The following is a 23,737-nucleotide window of genomic DNA, read 5'->3' as shown; positions in this document are numbered from 1 at the left end:
ACTTTTTTCTCCCAACATTTTTCTTTTGAAAGTTTCAAACCTAGGGCGCCTCGGTGGCTCAGTCAGTTAAACGTCTGCGTTCAGCTTAGGTCACGATCCTGGTGTCCTGGGATCTGAGTCCCTGCTCAGTGGGGAGCCTGCTTCTCCTTCTGCCCCTCCCCCCCCACTTGTGCACGCTCTCTTGCTCGCTCTCTCTTGAAAAAAAAAAAAATCTTAAAAAAAAGAAAGTTTCAAACCTATAAAAAAACTGAAAGAATAGTACAGCGAGTACCTGTATATCTTCTGTTTAGATTCAGTAGTTGTTAACATTATACCTCATTTTGCTTTCTCTCTCTCTAAATACACACACATCGCATGCTTTCTTTTTCTTGCTGAACCATTGGAAACTAAGGTGGAGTCATCCTGACACTTCAATCCTAAGTTCTTCATCATCTATCTCCTATGAACCAGGACATTCACCTACATAGCTGTAATGCTATGTGCACACCCAAGTAATTTAACCCTGATTGATAATACTATCTAATGTATAGGCCATATTAAAAATTTGAATTTACCCAGATGTTTATCTGTAATGTCCCTTAAAGCTTTAAAAAAATACTTAAAAAATACTTCCAATTGGGGCACCTGGGTGGCTCAGTCGGTTAAGCATCCAACTCTTGATTTCTGCTCAGGTCATCATCTCAGGGTCCTGGGCTTAAGCCCCGCATTGGGCTCTGTGCTCAGTGCAGCGTCTGCTTGTCCCTCTCCCTCTGCTCCCCCCCCACTTGCACTCTCGCTCTCAAATAAATAAATAAATAAATAAATCTTTTAAAAAAATCCTTCCAATCAGAGATTATGAATTTTCTTAGTTGTTATGCCTGTTTTCTTTTATCTAGAGCAATTCCCACCTTTTCTTTTTCCTCCTTCCTTTTTTTTGTTTTTGTTTTTGTTTTTTGGTCTTTCAAGACTGACAGTTTTGTTGAAGAGTCCAGGCCATTTTGTTTTGTAGAATGCCTCACAAAATGAATTTGTCTGATTGTTTTCCCACAATTTCAGGTTAAATATTTTTTTAAAAACTGTTACATAGGAGATATTGTAAACTTTCCATTTCACCACTTCAGGAAGAATATAATGGCAGTTTGTCCCATTATTGGTAATGTTAAGATCAGTCATTTACATTAGCCAGATTTCTACATCCTAATGTTATCTTTTCCCTTTTGAACTTAATAATTAATCTATGGGGGAAATACTTTGAGATTGTTGGATATTCTGTTTTCCAACAATTTTTTTTTCTATCCTTGGTTTTAGTAGCCATGGATCTTCCTTACCTGAATCAATCATTGCATTGGTGGTTGCCAGATAGTGGTTTTCCAGTTCTCTCAATCCTGCATGTTTGTTGACTGTCTTCTCTAAAGAAGAGCTATTCTTCCTCTCTTCTATTATTTTAGTATCACTATGTACCCAAGAATTCTTTAAAAAAAAATTTATCGGTTATAAATCTGTACCATTCTTCTTCTTCCCTTTTCTTCCTCTTCTAAGATTTATTTATTTATTTATTTTTAAAAGATTTTATTTATTTATTGGACAGAGACATAGCGAGAGAGGGAACACAAGCAGGGGGACTGGTAGAGGGAGAAGCAGGTTTCCCATGGAGCAGGGAGCCTAATGCAGGACTCAATTCCAGGACCCTGGGATCATGACCCGAGCTGAAGGGTCGGGTCATGATCCCAGGGTCCTGGAATTGAGTCCTGCATTAATTTTGTTAATGATTAAATAATTTAACCCTGTATGTTGCTTCTTATGCAGACTGCTTATTTTACCACTTGCAAAGTTGCATTTTAAAGTATGGAGGCTCCAACCATTCATAGTTACCTTGGACCCATCAGAGGTTACCTGACAGGCAGATGCTTAACTGACTGAGCCACCCAGGTGCCCCTTCTTTTTTTTTTTTTGAAGTAGGCTCCACACCCAGTGTGAGGCTTGAACTCATGACCCTGAGATCAAGAGTCTTATGCTCCACCGACTAAGCCAGCCACATGCCCCACCATTATTCTTTTTGATGATTAAATTATCTCAAATTTGATTAGTCAACTTCAAGCCAGTTGCTGTGGCCTTTGCAAACGTTCACCTTGGTATTTGGGCACACTATTATTTTTTTGTACAATAAGACGTTCTAGGCTCACCTTGTATATTCCCTGCCTAGACCTGGATTAGTCATTCTACCATGGAGTCCTGGTTCAATTTAGTTGCAAATGGTACTCAGAAACCAAGATTTGGGCATTGAATATATTCATCGCTACTGGAGTATCATTGCTTTTAGGTCCTTTAAATGGATACACACATGCACACACCCCACACACACTTATAGGATACCTTTAATTCAAATTCAGAACCACAGAATTCATCTTCACCTTCTGGCAGTTCATATTTGTATCTCCTTTTTCCTACAGGGAAAATTCCGATGCAAAACCATATCAGTATTTTTACTCATCTAATCTCCTGTAAAACACTTAAGATAGTTTTGGTATTACTATACTGATATTCTTTCCAACAACAGATTTACCAGTTAAAGATTTCTTTGCCATTTTATGTCCTTAGACTATATCCTGCTAAAGACCTATAGACAAATTATGTGTTCAAAGTTATTTGTATTATATTTTCTGTGTGATTATGTTATCAGCTTAAAATATAAAGTTCCTACTAAACTACATATTAATAGACTCTTTCTGTAAAATAAGTTATCTGGTAAAATGACTAAAGTAGCCATAATAACTTAAAACTTTATCATAATATGTGTATTGTTATAGGGAACTCTAGAACAGTTATATCAGGTAGAAAATATGCATTTTTTTAATCTTTGTAAAGTTTTAAACCCTTAGCTTTATTTTCAAATTGATATACAATTGTTTAAAATTAGAAATGGGAAAATGACATTCAACAGTTCCATTTGTAAGCCAAAACAGTTGTGTGTGTGAACATTTTAAACAATGCTCTTTTGACTGATGATACAATTCAAGCATTAATCTTTAACAATAGACATAATTGTTGAGGGTACTTTAACTCCTTCCTAAGGATTTTGGCTAGTGTTATCCTTATTTACACCCAAAATAGTAAGATTTATATTATTTGTGTGTCCTTGGTCTTTGTGTTTGAAGAATCCCAGTTGTGACTGTATGTGATATTTTTCTTGTGTGAATATTCTCATTGGAAAGGGGAAAAATATTTCTCAATAATTGTAACATTTTATATTTCATTTCTACTGTGGGACATAACCATATTACATCTTAAGTTCTGGTTAGTTATAAACATCTTGCATTTTAGAATGTAAATTTTATTTACTTATTTTATTTATTTATTTGTCAGAAAGAGAAAGAGCACAAGCAGGGCGAGCGGCAGGCAGAGGGAGAAGCAGGCTCCCCAGTGAGCAAGGAGCCCGATGTGGGACTCGATCGCAGGACCCTGGGATCATGACCTGAGCTGAAGGCAGACACTTAACTGACTGAGCTACCTAGGCGTCCCTAGAATGTAAATTTTATGGGGACAGGAACTGGGTTTCATGGCTCATTGTATCTCCCATAGTACCTTACAAAAGTAACCGCTCAAGTACTCGATGAATGAATAAATGTGATATTTTGTGTTTAAATGAGGTATAATTACTAGTCTCAATAATATGGATGCACCTTTTTGTAGCAGAAGTAACTAGTGGAATGGGACTTGGAAAAGATCTTGTCCATATTTACTTGTTAAACAAACCTCAAAATCAGTGTGTCCCAAACTGAATTGATGTTGCTAGTTCTACAATTCAGCTTGCTATTTATATCTCATTTTTTTTTTTTTGAAGATTTTATTTATTTATTTGACAGAGAGAGACATAGGGAGAGAGGGAACACAAGCAGGGGGAGTGGGAGAGGGAGAAGCAGGCTTCCCGCGGAGCAGGGAGCCCAATGCGGGGCCTGATCCCAGGACTCTGGGATCATGACCTGAGCCGAAGGCAGATGCTTAACGACTGAGCCACCCAGGCGCCCCTATATGTCATTTCTTATCCCCTGATCAGTATCCTGTTTGAGGTCCTCATTACCACTCATATAGCAGTCTTCTGACTAATTGAAGGAATTGAGTGTATTTAATGTGGAGAAGAGATGATGCAGTCTTTACTTTTTTTTACTTTTTTTAAAAAAGATTTTATTCATTCATTTGAGAGGGAGAGCACACACGCATGCGTGCGCACGAGAGAGAGAGAGAGAGAGAGAGAGAGAGAGAGCGCGTGCTTGCGCATGAGTAGGGGGAGGGGCAAAGAGAGAGGGAGAAGCATACTCCCCACTGAGCAAGGAGACCAGTCTCAGGACCCTGGGATCATGACCCCAGCTGAAGGCAGATGCTTAACTCACTGAGCCACCCAGGCGCCCCTGGAGGTCTTTAGATATCTGATGGGTTATCAAATGGAAGACATATTAGTTTCAGAAGGCCCAACCAGGACCAGTTGGTGGAAATTATAAGGTCACAGGACTTTTGGTTCCAAATGTCTTTCAAGCAAGTGAAATTGTTTAAAATTAGCTGGAATAATATAGTTATGTGGATACTCTAGAACAGTTATGTTAGTAAAGAAAAATAGTTTAAATAAAATAGTATCAGGCTTTTAAACTTACAGCTGAATTTTTAGCTCAGTACAGAACTCATTAAGCACTGAACTCTGTTTTGGAGGTGTTCACTCAGAGGCTGGGTGAATGCACTTGGCTAGGATGTTGTAAAGGAGATCTTGCTATTGTATGGGTGGTTGAACCCAATTAATGATTAGTAAGTGAGTTTGAACCAGATAGCAGATTAGATTCCTGGGGATGGGAGTGATATTTTTTTCAATCTTTTAAGTTTACACATTTTCTTTCGCTGCTTTCTTTCACTGTTCACAGGTTAGGGGAGATTAGGGATAGATTGGAATGTATTATATGGGAAAATGGTTAAGACCTGTTATTAATATTACTACTTACTGGTTAACTAAGTACTTTGTAAATTCCCTTTCAGTCCTGAGATTCTGACATCCCTCAGTTCTTGTAGAGGTTAGGTTAATTTTGTTAATGATTAAATAATTTAACCCTGTATGTTGCTTCTTATGCAGACTGCTTATTTTACCACTTGCAAAGTTGCATTTTAAAGTATGGAGGCTCCAACCATTCATAGTTACCTTGGACCCATCAGAGGTTACCTGACATAATTAAAATTTAGTTATCAAACTAGAGTAAATATTATATGCTTCCTAGAGATAAGATCAAGGAGATCAAGGAATGCTTAAAACAGCCCAGATTTCATTAATACTTCTTACTATAATTTTAAGTAAGTGATTGAAGTCATTTAAACTCCTTATATCCCATTTAGATTGTTATGATGACCAACTTTATAGTCTGTGAATGTGTAATATTCCGTGCTGCACAAACGGAGTTTTTTTTTTTTTAATATTTTATTTATTTATTTTGACAGAGAGAGCACAAGCAGGAGGAGTGGGAGAGGGAGAAGCAGGCTCCCTGCTCAGCAGGGAGCCCGATGCGGGGCTCGATCCCAGGACCCTGGGATCATGACCTGAGCCGAAGGCAGATGCTTAACTGACTGAGCCACCCAGGCGCCCCTCAAATGGAGGTTTTTGATTGTAGGACCTTGGTACAAGTCACGTGTGAGGGTAAATGAACGCTCAGTACTTAGTTTCTTCTTTTTAATTTTTAGATTTAAGAGAATAATGCATAAGTAGTACATTTTATTTGTCATTGTAAAGTAGCTGTGCATTGATTTAGTGTTTTTAACTGGAGGGTGTATTCCTGAGGAGTTGTAAGAATGTTTATAAGCTGTATCCTTGAGGCAAAACTATCTTATTAGTCCCTTATTAATCTTTTTGCTATCAGCTCTTTTATCCGTCTTTTATTATTATTTTTTTAAGATTTTATTTATTTATTTGAGAGAGAGTTAGCGAGAGAGAGAGAGAATGAGTGGGGGGTGGAGAGGGAGAAGCAGGCTCCCCAATGAGCAGGGAGCCTGATGTGAGGCTCAATCCCAGGACCTTGGGATCACGACCTGAGCCAAAGGCAGCCGCTTAACCAACTGAGCCACCCAGGTGCCCCTTATCCCTCTTTTAAAAGCCAGTTTCTGGGGCGCCTGGGTGGCTCAGTGGTTAAGCGTCTGCCTTCGGCTCAGGTCACGATCCCAGGGTCCTGGGATCGAGCCCCGCATTGGGCTCTCTGCTCAGCGGGAAAACCTGCTTCTCCCCCTCCCACTCCCCCTGCCTGTGTTCCCTCTCTTGCTGTCTCTCTCTCTGTCAAATAAATAAAATCTTAAAAAAAAAAAAAAGCCAGTTTCCGATTATGTGAGTCCTGCCCTTATTATATTGCTGTTCCTTTGCTCAATCGTTTATCTTTACTTCTTACTGCCATCTACTTTGCCAAACCCCTAGCTCTGAAAGAAGACAATCCAAATAAATGCTACCAGTGTTCTCTCTTTCTTCATATTTGTGACTTTTTAAAAAAAGATTTTATTTATTTATTTGACAGAGAGATAGAGCACAAGTAGGCAGAGCAGCAGGCAGAGGGAGAGGGAGAAGCAGGCTCCCCGCTGAGCAGGGAGCCCGATGTGGGGCTCGATCCCAGGACCCCGGGATGATGACCTGAGCCAAAGGCAGACGCTTAACTGACTGAGCCACCCAGGCGCCCCCGTATTTGTGACTTTTTAAAAGAAATAAACATGCTGGGTTTACAAACAACATTTTTAGACTACACGTTCAGTGTATGAAGATAGGAGATTGGCAAATATAGGAAAAGAGGGAAAAAGAAATGGATACGGTAATTGATGTTTCTGCAAAGAACTGAGATGAAGAGAAATAAGAGAGCACAGATGACACGCCAGCATACTGAGAGACATTCAAGGTCAGACAAGGGATTAATATTTGTTACTAAAAATGCAAGCAGGTAGAAAAGGTTACAGTAGGTGAAAACTTAGAATGGACCTCACAGTTCATTTTATTTGATGGTATAGCTAAAAGCACATAAAAAATTCTAAATCAATATCTATATTTCATCTTGCTGCAGAATACCATTTGGGGAAGATGCCCAAGCATACGCAAATCCTGTAAGTCTGCAGTGTTTTTGTCGGTTGTACTATGTGACTGAGATATATTCTGTAGAGTCAGTCCCTAAAGTTCTGTCAGGAGCTTTTTCTGGGCTTTAAATTCTCAGTGGATAAAATATTCTTCTATCTATTGCCCTATGGGAGAGGCTGATTACCTTCATCTGCCCTTCAAGGACATTGATTTGAGTACCCTTTACATTTATCAGTTAATAATTTATCGACTGTCTTAATGCATGGTTATGGTTAGAAAAGTGACTCTCTAAAAATGACATCTGGGTCTCAATCGATGATTTTCATATCAAGTGTTGCAGCTCTGCATTCCAAAAGAACTCTGCTTAATGTTCACTCTGCTTTTCACATCATTAACAGTAAAGTTGAGGAATAAACCTCATCTGGTAGCTTTATGTTTACTAAGATAAAATAAAATAGAGATTTCTCCTCTTTACTGCTATTTTTTAATTAAAATGGATTTGTCAGAAGGTAAGCAGTGAACAGAAATATGGGAATGGTGGATGGTAAGATTTATTGTAGTATGCATTAATAAAGAAAGTCTACTTGAAAAAATTACTAATTTCTCTAAAGTTTAGGAAATAACCGTAAATCCCTTCTTAAAAAAAAAAAAAGAAAAAACCATAAATCCCCCCCCTCCCCATTTTTTTAACCATAAATCCCTTCTTAAAAGTGTTTGGAGGGATGCCTGGGTGGCTCAGCTGGTTGAGCGTCTGCCTTCAGCTCAGGTCATGATCCCAGGGTCCTGGGATGGAGCCCCGCATCGGGCTCCTTGCTCAGTGGGAGCCTGCTTCTCCCTCTGCCTGCCTCTCTCTCTGTGTGTCAAATGAATAAATACAATCTTAAAAAAAGGTGTGTGGAAATTGTGAAGAATGTTATTTTGATGGTTTTCTAGACTAAGGCTCTGACATTACATAAACTAAACAAGAATTTTGGCCTATCAGTTTGATCACTGGAGCAGTGAAACCAGGTTTTTTTTATTTTATTATTATTATTTTTAAAGATTTTATTTATTTATCTGACAGAGAGAGAGATAGCGAGAGCAGGAACACAAGCAGGGGGAGTGGGAGAGGGAGAAGCAGACTTCCTGCTGAGCAGGGAGCCCGATGCGGGGCTCCATCCCAGGACCCTGGGATCATGACCTGAGCCAAAGGCAGCTGCTTAGCCGACTGAGCCACCCAGGTGCCCTGAAACCAGGTATTTTAGATAACAAAAGAGATTGAAATATACTAGGTAATGGGTAAATCATCACTTTATACCTGATAGAATGAATTTTAATTCATTTCTAATTTTTTAAAAATCAGGAAAGCTTTTGGAAAGGGAATTTGTGGGTGAGGATAGTTTAGAATTTTTAATGGTACTACTGCCCTTAAAGTTCATTGTGGTTTCATTTGTGTTTTTTGCTCATTTGTAGTTAAACTAAAAGTATTGTTTTCTTGCCTTTCCTTGGCTTATCTCACCAACTATAAAAAAGACATTTTAATAGACTGAATGGACTCAATTATTAATTTATTCCTTTTCCTCTTTCTAAATCTTAACTACTATTTTAAGGAGAAAAAAAATTATGAATTAACTAGGGATATCCTCCAAGTCATTTTATTTAGCCAGAGCTGCCCTAGGGGATTGCATTGAGGAAGTTACATTTTCTACATGACTAAATAGCTGAATCTGATGTCTTTAAGAACCGGAAGAATAAAATTGTTTATCTTAAAAAGGAAAAAGCACTGTCTCAGCATTTTATCTTTCTTAGAAGCTGCTTAGGATTTTGTAATAGAATGTCTTCTCTGTAGGTTTCTTAGTCAAGCAGTTTCAGGCGCATTTGTAATTTCCTGTATTCAGTTTTTAATTCAGCAATTTATTTTTGAATATTATTTTAATGTAAACATTCAATGTAAACATTCAATGTAAACAATTTAAATAACGAAAAGTACAAAAAATAAAGAAACGATGACATTTCATCTCTTAGTTCCTCTTTTAGCATGGACTTCTGGACATGGTTTTTGCATATTTGTGTGTGTGTGTGCAACTCTATACACATGTAGAGTATATATGCATATAGGTGTGTAAATTATATTCATGCTATTCTCTCTTCCTTTTCCTCACCCTCTATAAAGTTAGGTAAACTTTTTTATTTTTTATTTTATTTATTTATAAAAGGATTTTATTTATTCATTTGAGAGAGTTACAGAGAGAGAGAGCATGAGCAGGGGGAGAGGGAGAAGCAGACTCCCCGCTGGGCCGGGCGCCCGAGGTGGGGCTCCATCCCAGGACCCAGAGATCATGACCTGAGCTGAAGGCAGATGCTTAACCATCTGAGCCACCCAGGCACCCCTAAACTTTACTTTTTTAGAGCAATTTTAGGTCCATAGCAAGATTGAGCAGACAGAGTTCTATATACCTCCTAACAAAATGTAGAACTTTCCCCACTCTCAACATCTCGCACCAGAGTGGTACATTTGTTACCGTTGAACCTACACTGACACATTGTTATCACTCCAGGTCCGTGGTTTACATTAGGGTTCACTTTTGGTGTAAATAAATGTATAATGACCTGTATCTACAACTGTAGTACTATAGAGAATAGTTTTATTGCCTAAAAATCCTCTGTGTTCTTTCTACTCATTCTTTACCCCTATTGCCCCCATCCCTCACAAACACTGATCATTTTACTATTTCTGTAGTTTTGCCTTTTCCAGAATATCGTACTGATGGAATCATACAGTTTGATATACAGTGGTCTTTTAAGTTTGGCTTCTTTTACTTTGTAATATACATTTAGTTTTCCTTAATATCTTTTTATGGCTTGATAGCTCATTTCTTTTAAGTGCCTGAGTAATAGTCTACTGTCTGGATGTATTACAGTTTATTTATTCATTCACCTACTGAAGGACATCTTAGTTGCTTCCAAGTTTTGGTAATTATGAATAAAACCGCTATAAACATATGTGCAGGTTTTTGTATGGATTGTTTTTATTTCATTTGGGTAAATACCAAGGACCCCAATTGCTGAATCATATGCTAAGAGTATGTTTAGTTTTGTAAGAAGCTGCCGAACTGTCTTCCAAGTAGCTATAAGATCTTGCGTTCCTATCAGCAATGAATGAGAGTACTTACTGCTTGACATCCTTGCCAGCATTTGGTATTATCAGTGTTTTGGATTTTGCGCATTTTAATAGGTGTGTAGTGGTATCTCTGTTTTAATTTGATTTCCCTGATAACATATGTGGAGCATATGTTCGTATGCTTATTTGCCCATCTCTATATCTTTGATAACATATGTGGAGCATATGTTCGTATGCTTATTTGCCCATCTCTATATCTTTGGTGAAGTGAATCTGTTAAGGTCTTTGGCCCATTTTAAAATTAGGTTGTTCATTTTCTTTTCTTTTTTTTAAAGATTTTATTTATTTTTTTGAGAGAGAGAGACACACAGCGAGAGAGGGAACACAAGCAGGGGGAGTGGAAGAGGGGGAAGCAGGCTTCCTGCTGAGCAGGGAGCCCGATGCGGGGCTTGATCCCAGAACTCTGGGATCACGACCTGAGCCGAAGGCAGACGCTTAACGACTGAGCCACCCAGGCACCCCTGTTCATTTTCTTATTGTTGAGTTTTAAATGTTCTTTGTATATTTTGGATAGCAGTCCTTTAGCAGATGTGTCTTTTGCAAATACTTTCTCCTAGTCTGTGGCTTGTCCTTTCATTCTCTTGACATTGTCTTTCACAGAGAAGTTTTTAATTTTAATGAAGTCCAGCTTACCAGTTATTTCTTTCAGGGATTGTGCCTTTGGTGCTGTATCTAAAAAGTCATTGCCATGCTATAGGTCATTTAGGTTTTCTTCCATGTTATCTTCTAGGACATTTATAGTTTTGTGTTCTACATTTAGGTCTACGATCCATTTTGAATTAATTTTTGTGAAGGGTGTATGATCTATTCTACCTCCTTTTTTTTTGTTTTTTTGCATGTGTATGTCCAGTTTTCCAGCACCATTTATTGAAAAGACTGTCTTTGCTCTGTTGTATTGCCTTTGCTTCTTTGTCAAAGATCAGTTGACTATATTTATGTGCATCTATTTCTGGGCTCTCTATTCTGTTCCATCAATCTATTTGTCTATTCCTTTGCCAGTACCAATAATGGCTTTGTCTGATTTTGGTATTAGGGTAATTCTGACCTCATGGAATGAGCTAGGAAGTATTCTATTTGCTTTTATCTTTCGGGAGAGATTGTAGAGAATTGGTATAAATTCTTCCTTAAATGTTTGGTAGAATTCAAGAGTGAAATCATCTGAGCCTGATGCTTTCTTTTTTGGAAGTTTATTAATTATTGATTCAATTTCTTTAATAGATATAGGCCGAATTAAATTGTCTATTTCTTGTGTGAGTTTCGGCAAACTATGTCTTTAAAGGAATTGCTTCATTTCATCTAAATTATCAAATTAGCAAGCATAGAATTGTTCATAATACTCCTTTATCCTCCTTTTAATGTCCATGGGATCTGTGGTGATGTCCCCTGTTTCATTTCTGATGTTAGTCATTTGTATCCTCTCTTTTTCTTAGTTAGCCTGGCTAGAGGCTTATAGATTTCACTGATCTTTTCAAAGAATCAGCTTTGGTTTTGTTGATTTTCTCTACTGATTTCTTTCTTTCTGCCTTAATTTTTATTATTTCTTTTTTTTCTGCTTACTTTAGATTTAATTTGTTCTTTTTTTTTTTTTAAAGATTTTATTTATTTGAGAGAGAGAATGAGAGAGAGAGAGAGCATGAGAGGGGGAGGGTCAGAGGGAGAAGCAGACTCCCCACTGAGCAGGGAGCCCGATGCGGGACTCGATCCTGGGACTCCAGGATCATGACCTGAGCCGAAGGCAGTCGCTTAACCAACTGAGCCACCCAGGCGCCCCTAATTTGTTCTTCTTTTTCTAGTTTCCTAAGGTGGAAGCTTAAATTATTGATTTTAGATCTTTCCTCTTTTCTAATATATGTAACTTTTATGGGAATTTTCTGCATCTCACAAATTTTAAATTGTATTCTTATTTTCATTCAGGTGAAAACATTTCTTAATTTCTCTTGAGGTTTCTTATTTGGCCTTGTCTTATTTGAAGTATTTTGTTTAATGTCCCAGTATTTGGGAAAATATCCAGCTAACTTTCTGTTACTGATTTCTTGTTCAATTCCATTTCAGTGAGAACAAATATTATATGATTTCTGTTCTTTTAAATTTGTTAAGAGGTGTTTTATGGCCCAGAATCTTGTCCATCTTGGTGAATATTTCATGTGAACTTGAGAATAATGTGTAATCTGTTTTTGTTGAGTGAAGTAGTCTGTCAATTATGTCCAGTTGATAGGTGGTGCTATTTAATTCAACACTGTCTTTACTGATTTTCTGCCTGCTGGCCCTGTATTTCTTCTGTTAGAGGGGTATGAAAGCCTCCAGCCTTAATAGAGGAATCATCTGTTTCTTCTCACAGTTTTAGCAAGTTTTGCCTTAAATATTTTGATGCTCCCTGGATATCTTTTAATGGTAATAAATATAGATCTATGTCATAATATGTATATACCATAATATATCAGATATTTGTGTCTATTAGCACACCAGTGTGCCAGGTATAAGGATACAGTAGTGAACGAGACATATTCTCTGTACTCATGGACTTTTTAATTTGAGAAATTATTATGTAAAATGCTTGTTTCTTCAGGATCATTAATTTCATCTCTTATGATGATGAAAAAAGTATGAAATTCATTTAATGTGCATTACTTAGATTTAATAAGTTTGAAAATATTTTCCTATGTTTATTGGTCTTTTTCTTTTAGAGTGCCTGGATTTTTTTTCTATTTGGATGTTTTTTCCCTTATTGATTTATAGGAGCTCTTCGTATATTAGAGACATTCAGTTCAGTTTTGGGGGAATCAAAAGTTACACATGGGTTTTCACTAAACAGGGGGTCAGTGCCCCAACCCCTGCATTGTGCATTATTCAGGGGTCAACTGTATATGAATTATTAAACTAGCAACAGCTTAACTAGTTTGACCTTATAATAATAATTTTATTATTCTTTTTTTTTTTTTTTAAAGATCATTTATTTATTTATTTGAGAGAGTGAGAGAGAATGAGCGGGGTGGGAAAGAGCAGAGGTAAAGGGAGAAGCAGACTCCCCACTGAGTAGAGAGCCCAATGCGGGGCTCGATCCCAGGACCCTGGGATCATGACCTGAGCCGAAGGCAGACGCTTAACAGACTGAGCCACCCAGGCGCCCCTAATTTTATTATTCTGATCTACCCTATGTACAATGGCAATAAAAGTATTCTTAGAGCATAGTCAAGGATATGTTACAAAAACATTTTAAATGTTTCATGTTTGGGGGTATAGTTATTCTGAGTAAATAGTCAATAAGCAGGAATTTTGAGGAAAAATAGTAATAATAAAAGAGTAACCTAACAAATTATTCTACTCTAAGTTCCTTGAGGTTAGAAAATTTTCTTATTAATTTCTGAATCTGTCACAGCATCTTACCTTGGCTATTTATTTATTTATTTATTTAGGAGCCATTTTCTAAGGTACAGACTTTCCCCATACAAAATATCTTACTTTGTCTTTATGTTCTTCCCACCACTTTAAGGGATCATTTTTACATTCTTGCTAAGGACTGTCTAGGGTATTCCTGGTAACCAATGTTGCAAACTGTTTGAACCAAAGTATTCCCCATTACCTACTTTCTTTCTGACTTAGAAAGAAAATACAAGGGGGCACCTGGGTGGCTCAGTTGGTTAGGCGTCTGCCTTCGGCTCAGGTCATGATCCCAGAGTCCTGGGATTGAGCCCTGTGTCGGGCTCCCTGCTCGGTGGGGAGTCTGTTTCTCCTTCTCCCTTTGCCTCTCCTCCTTGTTCTTGCTCTCTCTCTCTCAAATAAATAAATAAAATTAAAAAAAAAAAGAAAATACACGTGTGTATATTCTCTTACTTTAAATATTTTAAATTTAAAAGACTCATGGTTGGTGACTTTTTGGGGGCTATTTTTTTTTTTAAGATTTATTTATTTATTTGAGAGAGAGAGAGAGAAAGCAAGGGGAGGGGCAAAGGGAGAGGGAGAGAGAGCATCTCAAGCAGACTCCCATCTGAGTGCAGAGCCTGATGCGGGACTCAATCCCATGACCTTGAGATCATGACCTGAGCCAAAACCAGAAGTCAGACGCTCAACCAACTGAGCCACCCAGGCACCCTGGTTGGTGGCTTTTTAACAATAAAAATTTTATGTATTTATTTATTTATTTAAGATTTTATTTATTTATTTGAGAGAGAGAGAATGAGAGACAGAGAGCATGAGAGGGAGGAGGGTCAGAGGGAGAAGCAGACTCCCTGTTGAGCAGGGAGCCCAATGCGGGACTCGATCCCGATACTCCAGGATCATGACCTGAGCCGAGGCAGTCGCTTAACCAACCGAGCCACCCAGCTGCCCCAACAATAAAAATTTTAAATTCTAAAAATTACATCTGTTCTTTGTATAAGATTTAGAAAAGGTGGGCAATAGTGGTATAAAAATAACCACACACAATTTTATATCCAGAGAAACTTGTCAATTTTTGATTTCTTTCTAACTCTTCCCCTGCCACTTCTCCAGCTAGTATCATATGATGCATAAAGTTTTAGATTCTGCAGTGTTTCCCCATTATCACAAACTTTCTGGACACTTTATTTATTTATTTGTAATTAATTATGTTTTAAAAAGATTTTATTTATTTGAGAGAGAGAAAGAGCGAGCACAAGCAGGGGGAAGGGGCAGAGGGAGAGAAAGAACCAGACTCCTCTCTGAGCAGGGAGCCCGATGCAGGGCTCGATCCCAGGACTTGGAGATCATGATCTGAGCCAAAGGCAGATGCTTAACTGACTGAGCCACCCAGGTGCCCCTGGAGACATTTTTAAAAAAACATTTATTTATTGGGATGCCTGGGTGGCTCAGTCGGTTAAGCATCTGCCTTTGGCTCAGGTCATGATCCCAGGGTCTTGGAATTGAGTCCCGCATTGGGCTGCTTGCTCAGCAGGGAGCCTGCTTCTCCCTCTGTCTGCCATTCCCCCTACTTGTGCTCTGTCTCTCTCTGACAAATAAATAAATCAAATCTTTAAAATAACCCATTTATTTATTAGAGAGAGAGCAAGAGAGAGCGAGTGCACACAGCAGGGGGAGGAGCAGAAGAAGAGGGAGAGAGAGAATCTCAAGCAGACTCTCTGCTGAGCGTGGAGCTCGATGTGGGGCTCAATCTCATGACTCCAAGATCATGACCTGAGCTGAAATCAAGAGTCAGACACTTAACCAACTGAGCCACCCAGGCACCCCTTTGGAGACATTTTTAATGGATATGTAATCATTCATGTGGATGCACATTTTATAAACCTTTCTCTGTACTTCTCCAAATTTTGTTAAATTACGCAATTTTCTGGAGGAAAATTTCTAGTTGTCAGTGACAAAGTTTCCAATTGATAGACTTTTACAGCTTGTAAAAGTGCTACTAGTGATATACCTTATTAATTTATCTATTCACTGATTCATTTAATAAACATAATTTGAGAACTAATCACATGCCAGGCAGAACTCAAGGACACTCAAAAAGTTGACCATCTAGTTTAAGAGGTAAGAAGTAATTACAGTACAGTATGATGAATGCCATCATAGAGGAGGACATAGGATCCTATGGGAGTTAAGAGCGGGACATCTCTTTTAGTTTGAGGTATGGAGTTGGGTAGAAATCTTACAAGTCTGACCAGAGGAGGTGAAACAAGCTGGGTCTTAGAGACTCATGATAATAAGGTAGTCAAAAAGTGAGGGTGAGCAGGAAGGCCTTCTAGGTTGAGGGAACGGCACATGCAAAGACATGGAAGCATGTCCAGTTTAGGAAGCTTTAATATTAATATTAAAAATGGCTTCAGTGAATGGTGCAGTAAGGGAGTGGCAAGAGAGGAAGCTAAGTAAAAGGGCAGATGTAATTTCTTTTTTTTTTTTTAATGTTTTATTTATTTATTCATGAGAGTCAGAGAGAGAGAGAGAGAGAGAGAGAGGCAGAGGCAGAGGGAGAAGCAGGCTACCCGCCTAGCAGGGAGCCCGATGCGGGACTCGATCCCAGGACCCTGGGATCATGACCTGAGCCAAAGGCAGACGCTTAACCATCTGAGCCACCCAGGCGCCCCAGATGTAATTTCTTGAAGGGCCTTGAATATTCTCAAGGCTGAAGGTGTAAACGTAAGGCAAAGTCCTTGAAGAACATGTTTGTAGCTCTAATTCTCATTTATACATCAGCAGTTCTCAAATGAATAGCTCCCGCTCAGACCTCACCTTTAAGCTCCAGATCTATATATCCAACTGCCTAGTTGGCCTCTCTAGAATATATCTAGAATCTAAGCTCCATGAGAGGAAGTATTTCACTGCTTTTGTCCTAAGCTGTATCTGCATTGCCTTGTACCTGGCAATAACATATTGAATAATTAAATAAATGGATGATTCTTTAATATATCTCTCAGAGACATCTCAAACTATATATAAATTAAATTCATGATCTTCCTTCTCTAACCTGAACCTCTTCTGATGCTCCCTATTTCAATGGTTGGCACCTTTTATTTAGTTTCACAAGCCAGGAACATGGGTGTATCTTTGGCATATCTATCTTTCTTGCCTTCTGTATTCATTTAATCACCAAGACATTGAATTTTTGACACATTTCCTTATAATGTCTATTTATCTCCCTCTCTGTTGCTCCATTCCAAGGTATTATCATCTCTCTTCTAGTCCTGTAAAGTACTGGTGAACTCTATAATCATGTACTCTTCTCCTTTGCAATCTATTCTTTGTGCTGCTCTGGGAGTCAGACCCACAGAATCAGATTCTAATATTCCTGTTTGAAACCAATTGTTCTTAGGATAAACAACAAGATTCTTAGCATGGTGTACAAGGCCGTGTGTGCTCTGGCCCAGGTCAAACCTATAGCCACATCTCAAGCCCCCTTTTTGGATTTTTTTGTGCTCTAGTCACATTGACTTTTAATATTTTTCCAGTGGACCATGCTTTCTCCTGCCTCAACTGTACTGTATCATTAGTAGCTTTTAGTACATATTATAAAATGGAATGTCTATTGTTAGAGAAATAAATGTATCAGTACTTTTGAGTAGATATTTATAACCCTAAAAGGGCAGTGTTCTGTGCAGCATTCTTTTTTTTCTGTGCAGCATTCTTTTCTTGATAAGTAAACTATCTGAATTATTGCAAATAAGCACAAGCATTTTAAGGTATAATTTGTTCCTTTTTCAGATTATATTGCACATCTCAATTTTCCCTCAAGTCAGTTATAAAACAAATATCTGTAAGCTACATTTATTTTTATTTTAAAGTAAGAAAACATCTTCTGTTGTAGATTTAAGCCATTCTATTTTTTTAATAAGATTTATTTATTTGACAATGGAATATTATGCAGCCATCAAAAGGAATAAGATCTTGCCATTTGCAACGACGTGGATGGAACTGGAGGGTATTATGCTGAGCGAAATAAGTCAAACAGAGAAAGACATGTATCATATGACCTCAATGATATGAGGAATTCTTAATCTCAGGAAACAAACTGAGGGTTGCTGGAGTGGGGGGTGGGGTGGGAGGGATGGGGTGACTGGGTGATGGACACTGGGGAGGGTATGTGTTCTGGTAAGCGCTGTGAATTGTGCAAGACTGTTGAATCTCAGATCTGTACCTCTGAAACAAATAATGCAATATATGTTAAGAAAGAAAAAAAGAAGAAGAAGAATGTAGCAGCAGGGGAAGAATGAAGGGGGGGAAATCGGAGGGGGAGAAGAACCATGAGAGACAATGGACTCTGAAAAACAAACTGAGGGTTCTAGAGGGGAGGGGGTTGGGAGGATGGGTTAGCCTGGTGATGGGTATTGAGGAGGGCACGTTCTGCATGGAGCACTGGGTGTTATGCACAAACAATAAATCATGGAACACTATATCTAAAACTAATGATGTAATGTATGGGGATTAACATAACAATAAAAAAATTAAAAAAAAAAGATTTATTTATTTGAGAGAGAGAGACTGCATGTGTGAGCGGGGCGGGGGAGTGGGAAGGGAGGGGTAGTGGGAGAGAGAAAGAGAGAGAATCTCCAGCAGACTCTCCACTGAGTGCAAAGTCCCATGTGGGGCTCGCTCTCAGGACCCGGAGATCATGGCCTGAGCTGAAATCAAGAGTCCCACGCCTGACTGAGCTACCCACGTGCCCCTAAGCCATTCTATTTTTTTTTTTTTTTTTAAAGATAACACAAGCAGGGGAAGTGGGAGAGGGAGAAGCAGGCTCTCTGCTGAGCAGGGAGCCCGATGTGGGGCTCGATCCCAGGACCCTGGGATCATGACCTGAGCCGAAGGCAGTCGCTTTAACAGACTGAGCCACCCAGGCATCCCAACAATTAGGTTTTATATGAAAGTAGTGACTTAATCAGTTTAAGTGGAATCCTCCATTCTAAAGATAGTTGTCATTTCTTTTTTTTTTTTTTTAAGATTTTATTTATTTATTTTTATGAGAGAGAGAGAGTGCACAAGCAGGGGGTGGGGTAGAAGGAGAGGGAGAAGCGGACTCGATCCCAGGACCCGGGGACTACAACCTGAGCTGAAGACAGACACTCAACCAACCGAGCCACCTAGGCGCCCGATAGTTGTCATTTCTTATAAGATTTAAAACCACCTTCTCTCATTACAAATAAAACAAATCTTGAATAGTCTCACAAGCACCAAAGTGGAGTTGTTTCACTAAGCTAATTTATTGGTTTTTTTTTAAAGATTTTATTTATTTGAGAGAGAGAGAATGAGAGAGAGAGAGCGCATGAGATGGGGGAGGGTCAGAGGGAGAAGCAGACTCCCTGATGAGCAGGGAGCCCGATGCAGGACTCGATCCTGGGACTCCAGGATCATGACCTGAGCAGAAGGCAGTCACTCAACCAATTGAGCCACCCAGGCGCCCTAATTTATTGTTCTTAATTGTGAGTACTTGGAGGAGATTATTGTTTGGTTTTGTGTGATAATTTTTATTGTATATTTGGTATCTAATGTTTTTTGTAATTAAAATATTTATAGAATATATATATTCTGTTATGTAAAATGAGAAATTGGTTTGCTCATTTGCAGTTCAAATTGTATTTAATCATAAGTAAAACTTTAGCAGTATTGTACCATATAATATGTACTCATTACTTATTTTTCTTTAATTTTTTTTCTTTTAGTACTAAAGATTTAACTTTACAGAAGAATGCAATCAAGTTATGGCTTTTTCTTTAGAATTTGAATATGGAGGCCACAGGAACAGATGAAGTTGACAAGCTAAAAACTAAATTTATATCTGCTTGGAACAACATGAAATATAGTAAGTATCATTTAAAAATTGTATACATCTAAAGAAATATTTGAAGACAAATATCATCTGCCTTATTAAGTCACTCACAATTGCTTAAGTTTCTCTTTGAATGAAATATTTCTGTAAGGAATGTGGATAAGCCTATATCCTTAAGAAAGAACCACATATCATCATAAACATTGTCTAGAAATTCAGGCATACTACGTGGTCCTTTTTTCTTTGAACATTCAGAAGCAGAATTTATTTAAGTGATGATAATACCTCAATTTTTCAGACTCAGTTTCAGGCAACCAGGAAGCAAGCAAAATAGACCTTTGAACACACAAAGCAGACAGTATAATGTTTCCATACTGATACCTATGAATTTCTCTTAGGAGTACCCTTAGACCTTTATTTTTAACTTAGTTATTCTTGGTTTGCAAACAAATCCAATAAGGATCATATGGTGGTTTTGAAACCCCCCTTGGACTAGAAACAAATTAGAGATGAAGAAACTTTCAAAGATGGAGAACTACTTAGCAGAACCAGTTGCAACAGGAAGAAGTTCATATCCATAAAATAGGAATGATAACATTTAGCAAAACCCCTTCATAATGCAAATTTGGGTAAAACACAATTGACAGTTGGCTCCTGGTTCACTAGAAGGCATGGCCAGCTAGCTATTTAGATAGTTATAACTTGATAATAATGAAATATTTCATTTTGAAAACTATGGACATTGATTTTTTAAAAAATTGAGATATAATTTACATACTAAAAAATTTACCCTTTTATGATTCAGGGGTTTTTAGTATATTTGTAAGATTGTACACCTTCATCACTATCTAATTCCAGAACAATTTTATTACCTGTAAAAGCAAGCCTGGACCCATTAGCAGCTACTCCCCATTCCTCCCCACATCTCTCCAGCCCCTGGCAACCACCAGTCTATTTTCTGTCTCTATGGGTTTGACTATTGTAGACATTTCATATAAATGGAATCGTACAACTTGTGGCCTTTTGTGTCTGACTCCCTTCATTTAGCATAATGTCTTTGAAATTCATCCATATTATAGCATGTATTTATCACCACTTCATTCCTTTATGTGACTGAATAATATTTTATTGTATGGCCATACCGCATTTTCTTTACTCATTTATTAGTTGATGGACATTTGGGTTGTTTTTGACTTTTTGGCTAATACAAATAGTGCTGCTATGAACATTATGTACCAGTTTTTGTGTGACTATATCTTTTCGGTTCTCTTGGGTATATACCTATTAGTAGAATTGCTGGATCATATGTTAACTCTTAAGTTTAACTTTCTGAGGAACTACCAAGCTGTTTCTCAAAGTGGCTGCACCATTTTACATTCCCATCAGCATGTTTGAAGGTCTCAATTTCTCTACATCCTCACCGACACTTTTTATTGTCCATCCTTTTTTTTTTTGTTAAGTTTTTTATTTATTTAAGTAATCTCTAAATCCAATGTGGGGCTTGAACTCACAACCCAGAGATCAAGAGTCGCATGCTTTTCTGACTGAGCCAGCCAGGCGCCCTATGTTGTCCATGTTTTAAAAAAAATTTTTTTAAAGATTTATTTATTTTAGAGAGAGAGAGCATGAGTGGGAGAGGCAGAGGGTGAGGGAGAGAGAATCTCCAGCAGACTCTGTGCTGAGCACGGAGCCTGACATGGGGCTTGATTTCACATGTCCCCAGCCGAAACCAAGAATAGGGTGCTCAACTGACTGAGCCACCCAGGTGCCCGGTCCATCTTTTTTATTCGAGCCATTCCAGTGGGTGTGAAGTATCTCGCTGAGTTTGATTTGCATTTCCTTGATGAATAATGATGTTAAGCATCTTTCCATATACTTATTGGCTATTTCTATATATTCTTTGGAGAAATGTCTATTTAAATCCTTTATGCCTAGTTGAAAATAGAGTTACCCTATGACCCAGCAATTGTACTACTGGGTATTTACCCCAAAGATACAAATGTAGTGATCCGAAGGGGCACCTGCACCCCAATGTTTATAGCAGCAATGTCTACAATAGCCAAACTATGGAAAGAGCCTAGATGTCCATCAAAAGATGACTGGATAAAGAAGATGTGATACACACACACACACACACACACACACAGGAATATTATGCAGCCATCAAAAAATGAAATCTTGCCATTTGCATTGACGTGGATGGAACTGGAGGGTATTATGCTACGTGAAATAAGTCAACCAGACAAAGACGATTACATATGATCTCACTGATATGAGGAATTTGAAAAACAAGACAGAGGATCATAGGAGAAGGGAGGGAAAAATGAAACAAGATGAAACCAGAGAGGGAGACAAACAATGAGAGACTCTTAATCTCAGGAGGCAGACAGGGTTGCTGGAGTGGAAGGGGGTGGGAGGGATGGGGTGGCTGGGTGATGGACATTGGGGAGGGTATGTGCTGTGGTGAGCACTGTGAATTGTGTAAGACTAATGAATCATAGACCTGTACCCTTGAAACAAATACATTATATGTTAATTAAAAAAAAAAATAAAGTTACCAGGTTTGTTACTGCTGACAGTTACAAAAAAAAAGTAAATCCTTTGTGCCTTTTTTAATTGGGTTGTCTTTTTATTATTGAGTTGTAAGAATTCTTTATATATTCTAGATATAAATCCCTTAGCAAATGTATGATTTGCAAATATTTTCTCCCATTTGGGGATTGTCTTTTCACTTTCTTGATAGTGTCCATTGAAGCACAAAACTTTCACATTTTGATGAAATCCAATTTATTTATTTTTTTCTTTGGTTGTTTGTGCTTTTGACATCATATTTAAGAAACTGTTGTCTATATCAAGATCATGAAGATTTGTACCTATGTTTCTTTTTAAGAATTTTATTATTTTAGCTTTTATATTTAGGTCTTTGATCCATTTTGAGTTAATTTTTGCATGTGATGTGACGTAGAAGTCCAACTTCATTTTTGTATGTGGTATTTAGTTGTCCCAGTACAATTTTTTGAAAAGAATATTCTTTCTCCTTTGAATGGTCTTGACACCCTTGTCTAAAATCAGTTGACCATAGATGTAGAGATTTATTTCTGGACTTGCAATTCAGTTCCATTTATCTACACATCTGTCCATGTGCCAGTACCACACTCTCTTGATTACTTTAGCTTTTTGTAAAATTTAAAATTGGGAAGTGTGATTCCTCCAACTTTGTTCTTCTTTTCCAAGATTGTTTTGGCTATTCATATAGAAATCTAATTTCTATATGAATTTTTGATCATCTTATCAATTTCTATAAGAAATCCAGCTGAGGGGCGCCTGGGTGGCTCAGTCGTTAAGCGTCTGCCTTCGGCTCAGGTCATGATCCCAGGGTCCTGGGATCGAGCCCCACATCGGGCTTCCTGCTCAGCGGGAAGCCTGCTTCTCCCTCTCCCACTCCCCCTGCTTGTGTTCCCTCTCTCGCTGTGTCTCTCTCTGTCAAAGAAATAAATAAAATCTTTAAAAAAAAAAAAAAAAAAAAAGAAATCCAGCTGGGATTTTGATATAGGTTTGATATAGAATCTGTAGATCCACTTGCAGAGTATTGCCATCTTAACAGAGTGTTGCCATATTAAGTCTTCCAATCCATGGACATGGGATGTCTTTCCTTATATTTAGGCTTATAATTTTTTTCAATGATGTTTTGTGGTTTTCTACGTATAACTTTTGTACTTTTTTGTTAAAGTTATTCCTAAGTATTCTTTTTTAAGCTATTTTAAAATGAATTGTTTTCTTAATTTTATTTTAGTTTGTTTGTTGCTGGTATATAGAAATTCAGTTGTTTTTTGTAATCTGATCCTGTGTCTTGTAAGCTTGGTGTTCTATTTTATTAGCTCTAACAGGTTTTGTGGATTCCTTAGGGTTTTCTGTATGTAAGATCATGTTCATCTGCAAATAGAGGCTTATGCTCTTTTTAAGCCATTTTATCTGGTGAATAGGTTATGTGATGAAGATTTCATTTGTAAGTTGAAAATTGTCATATAGGTACTAGATAACACATTTTAGTAGTATCCTAGGAATTGTTACTTAACCTATTATTTACATATGTGTTGTTTTCCTTATCTAGATATTTAAGTGTCTATAGTAAAATTATGGTAATCTCTAATCTCTAAAGAACAGATTGTTCAGGGTAACTAAGTGTTCTAGATAGCTTCAAGTTACAAAGTAGTTATTTTTTGTTTGATTTTATTGGTGAAAATCATTCTAAAATGTTTTATGTATTTTCCTTGCTTAGAGTTTGTGTAGTATGGGT

At 37.8% G+C, this 23,737-nt stretch overlaps 1 protein-coding gene across 2 annotated transcripts in view; it reads left to right on the top strand.

Annotated features, from left to right (window-relative positions):
* Window positions 1-23,737, top strand: part of ATG4C (autophagy related 4C cysteine peptidase) — an 88,627-nt gene that overhangs the window by 5,372 nt on the left and 59,518 nt on the right. For both annotated transcript variants that reach the window (XR_004302133.1, XM_032427377.1), the window contains exon 2: window positions 19,334-19,473. Coding sequence is in view for 1 of the 2 variants with exons in the window: in XM_032427377.1 (XP_032283268.1) it covers window positions 19,398-19,473 (76 nt within the window). In the remaining variant the exon portion in view is untranslated. The remainder of the gene's footprint in view (window positions 1-19,333; window positions 19,474-23,737) is intronic.

The sequence above is a fragment of the Phoca vitulina genome, unplaced genomic scaffold (assembly GCF_004348235.1).
Source record: "Phoca vitulina isolate PV1807 unplaced genomic scaffold, GSC_HSeal_1.0 scaffold2, whole genome shotgun sequence".
NCBI lineage: Eukaryota > Metazoa > Chordata > Mammalia > Carnivora > Phocidae > Phoca > Phoca vitulina.
This window is presented reverse-complemented; position numbering and strand designations above follow the sequence as displayed.